At 44.2% G+C, this 4,038-nt stretch overlaps 1 protein-coding gene across 1 annotated transcript in view; it reads right to left on the minus strand.

Moving 5' to 3' along the window:
* Positions 1 to 2,382: 2,382 nt before the first annotated feature.
* minar1 (membrane integral NOTCH2 associated receptor 1) overlaps positions 2,383 to 4,038 on the minus strand; it is a gene marked incomplete at both ends in the record, with an annotated part of 12,525 nt that continues 10,869 nt past the window's right edge. Inside the window, one exon of the mRNA XM_083691580.1 lies at positions 2,383 to 2,580. Coding sequence (XP_083547706.1) covers positions 2,383 to 2,580 — 198 coding nt within the window. The remainder of the gene's footprint in view (positions 2,581 to 4,038) is intronic.

The following is a 4,038-nucleotide window of genomic DNA, read 5'->3' on the forward strand; positions in this document are numbered from 1 at the left end:
AGCACAATCCAAATGGAAAACCTTTTTCAAAACGAGAAATAATTAATAACCAACCAAAACATAATACAAAAACCCTTTGGATAACCACAAGAAACCATTTTTAAACAGAAAGTTGTGTGTGTTAGAGCTGAAAAACAGTCAGAGTCAGAGTCAGAACAGTTAGCTTTTATTGTGGTAATATTTCAGTTAAACACCTGCTCACACCATGTGCCTCTAACCTGAAACTATGTACATACTACAACAGTGAGTTGCGGCTCACAGTACCTGTGTTGAAGGCAGATCCACTGGCCTGGTCACACAACCTGTGGGAAACCTATTCTTCAATCAGACCGCCCTCCCCTGTCCCACTGTTTACAACCAGGGACGCCAAACTCTGGTCTTCCAGTAACATTGTGTGCTGGTTTTCACTCTTGCCCTACTGATTAAACCTATTTGGAATCTCTAGTCCATGAATGAGAATAATAGATGAGTTAACTACCAGAGAGAAAGGACAACCAGCACACAGCGTCTCTCTAGAAGACTGGAGTTTTGGTCCCCTGCTTTACAGTAATCAGGGACGCATTTGCTAGATCGGCCATCTTGTTTTACTCAGCGTGTCTGAGCACAAGATTATGGCTCCGTTCCATTTCAATCTCTAGACCCTTCCCCTTGGCCCCTCCCCCTTTGCTGTGACTAGGTTACAACAGTCTGTTGAAGACTCCACTCCACCTAGGTATGCAACTTTATCATAGTATGAGTTGATCTTGGGCCAAACTGCCCACTGGCCTAAACCTACATGGATACAGTTCTTTCTGATCTGTGAACATTGAAGGGCCAAGGGGCCAGGGGGAGGGTCAAGGTTACCAAGAACCGGGCCTATGAGAGGAGATGTCACTCTAATGCTGTGTCCCAGTGCCTTCCTCTCTCCCGTGCCTCCTTGCTTTCACTACCACTGAAATAGTGGTCTTAGCTTATAGCATAATGCTAACGTGCTGTTAGATCAGCGGTCGGGAAGGAAAGGAGACAAGGAGACAAGGAAGCCATCTAAGACTATTGGGACACAACCCTAAACGGCAGGCAGTTTGCATTCAGTGGTTCTAAGGCCTCTCAGGAGACTAGATGGGTGGATAGGCAGGACTGGGCAGGGAAGAGTGTGGTGAGGTGAGGTCAGGTGAGGTGAGGTCAGGTGAGGTGAGGTGAGGTGAGGTGAGGTCAGGTGAGGTGAGGGATAGTTTGTGTTTAGTTTCCGGGAGCCTGGGAGGCTGGGAGCCTGGGAGCCTGGGAGCCTGGGAGGCTGGTCCTGTCAATACTGTTGACTGAACCAATGCAAGACTCCCTCCCTGATGAGCTCATTGACGAAGACTATGGTGGGACATTATCAAGTATTTACTGAATAAACACTTTTACAAGGCAAATAACATGAACTTCTTGTTTGAGGAAGAAGCAGCAATGCGCTGTTGGCTACTATTTTGTAAAGCAGAGATAGGAGAGCAACATTCAAATCAATTCTGCTCAAATGATGATGACAAATGATAAAGAATTGTGTCTTTTCCTCACTTGTGAGTAATGTTGCCTTCAGTACATTCAGGTTGGCTCTGTTGGGTTCTAGGTGGTTTTTGCAATCTATGTACTGTTTGTGTACCACCTACCACAGTTCTCCAATATATTTCTGTATAGAAAAAATGCATTGCACAAATCCCATTCATTGAAACTCATCAATAATAATAAAGATAAATCCTGGTTCACCTCGTCGTATTCTACCAGATAATTCATCAAAAATAACTCTCGTCAAAATACAATATACAGCAATTATACTAAAATAAAAATATCATACACTGTCTACAAAAACAAATTCCCGCTGTCGACCATTTACTGTATAGATCATCTGTCGAAACCAACAGAGAGAACGTCAACAGAATGTATAGTAGCCTGCTCTTCCCGTCCTGGAACATTTTACGTCAACACAAAAGATCTCAACTATAAAACTAATAGGTGTACATGTGTACGTATATGTATACGTCATTCAAACTTCAGCTGCACAATGGCCATCTGATAATAAATACACTATGTCAATAAAGAAATACAGGGAACGAAAACCAGAAAATATCAAACTTATAACATTCCTTTGCACTTTTTAAGAGTATTCTGACGGTTTCCTAACAACAATGCCCTACCCTAACAGCTATACTATATAAAACAAAGGTCTGCCTCATATTCCCACAAAATCTCAAACATTCAAAATGGCAGATTTAAGTCCACTTAGTCTTCCAGAGGGCTAGTTGGAGCTATGACCATATTGCTCACACCTATCCAGTGTTTATACAGATTTGTCAAGGATAGGGGGCAGGGGAGGTTCATACTGTATTGGAATTCTTCCATGAAGGGCCCCTACTTCATAGTCCTTCATGACTTCATAGTGCATATAGGCACAACGATGACGAGGATCACAGTGCAGGCAGCGGCCGCGATCAGCGCTCCAATCTTGCACACTTTGGCTCGCCGGAACTCCGCCTCCTTCCTCTTCAGCAGAGAATCGTACCCGGGGGTGTAAATATCCTCCATCCAGTATTCCAGGTTGTTGGGGTTCAGGGACTCCTGGGTCTGAAACAAGAGAGAGAGAGAGAGAGAGAGAGAGAGAGTTACGAGTTAATGTGGGTCTAAAACAAGACAGGGTTACAGAGTTAATGAGACAATGACAATGATCTAAGGTCAGTCATGGCCTTATATCCCCCATGATGGTTAAGGTTAGAATTTGTGGAGGGTATACTGATTCTGGACCGGTGCCTAAAGGCATCTACCACCCAGAGTGACGGCTGGCCCTGCGGATCCCCTCATCCCCCTCCCTGGATGTCGGTCCGCTCTCAAGTCCCTGTTATCACCAAAATGGACCTGGAGATAAACATGGGCGGCCATGGCAACAATCGATGGCGGTCAACTGTAATCCTTGTCCTTGTGAATGCTCATTTCCCAGCAAGTCCCTGAGAGACGTGGAGAGGCAGACGCTAGCAGTCTGTATGAGAAACTGCACTGTGTCACTGACTGTACTGCCTCTGTTAAGGATTCTATTCTCTCTGCACCAGGGGAGGGGGGGAACGAAGGGTCATGTCATTATTTCACTGCGCAGGACGCCTTTGAGCATAAACACTGTGGGTTTAATGTTGTCCTTGTGTGGGGGGAGGCAGAGGAAGAGAGAGAGAGGGGGAGGGGGGGAGTGTGTGTGAGAGAGAGAGGGGGGGAGACAGAGAGAGAGAGGGGGGGAGACAGAGAGAGAGGGGGGGGGGGGAGACAGAGAGAGAGTACAGTACATACGGTACAGTAGCTGTTAATTAGCATCACACTGTTGTCAAGGCTACAGACTGCGTTAATGACCAGTAAATGGAACAAAAAAACTGTTAATATGCTAATGACCAGGAGTCAAGGAATGACAATACATGCTGAGCTATTAATGATGGTAGAAGAAGATAATAAGTTAATTACCCCTGCCGTGTCATTATGGCAGTTTAAAAAACATTGCTAAATTGCTGATAAGAACTAACCATGAACTCCGTTACCTCCTCAGCTTCATAATCTCTTGCTCTAAAGCTACTGTTGATTACGCAATACTTCTTTATGAATTTATCTTGCCTCCAGTGATATTCATGCTAGTTTAAAACCTAATCCTTCTACAAGGAAATCCATTTTCAGGTAGCTTTAATGTAATAAGCTGGTAAAGTGGAATGTCACCCAGAGACAACCAAACCCACGTTCAGCACTGCTGAACGTACTCCCATCATAATACGATGGAATATTCTTCATTATTTCGCTTTCCCCATCATCCCAGAAACAGAGATAATGTGTAAAACTGTCCAGGTTAGAAGATTTATTTAAAAAAAAAACATTACTTACATTCCTCAAATCACAGCAATAGCATGGAAAAGGAGAGTTCCATCCCATAACAGCATCCATTTACAATCAAGATAATGGCTGACCATGTTGTTTTTTGGCTCTGGTCATTATTTTGTCCACTCTCCACCCAGTTGTCTGTCTGTCTGTCTGTCTGTCTGTCTGTCTGTCTGTCTG

Source organism: Argentina silus (genome assembly GCF_951799395.1).
Source record: "Argentina silus genome assembly, chromosome: 19".
NCBI classification, from domain to species: Eukaryota; Metazoa; Chordata; class Actinopteri; order Argentiniformes; family Argentinidae; genus Argentina; species Argentina silus.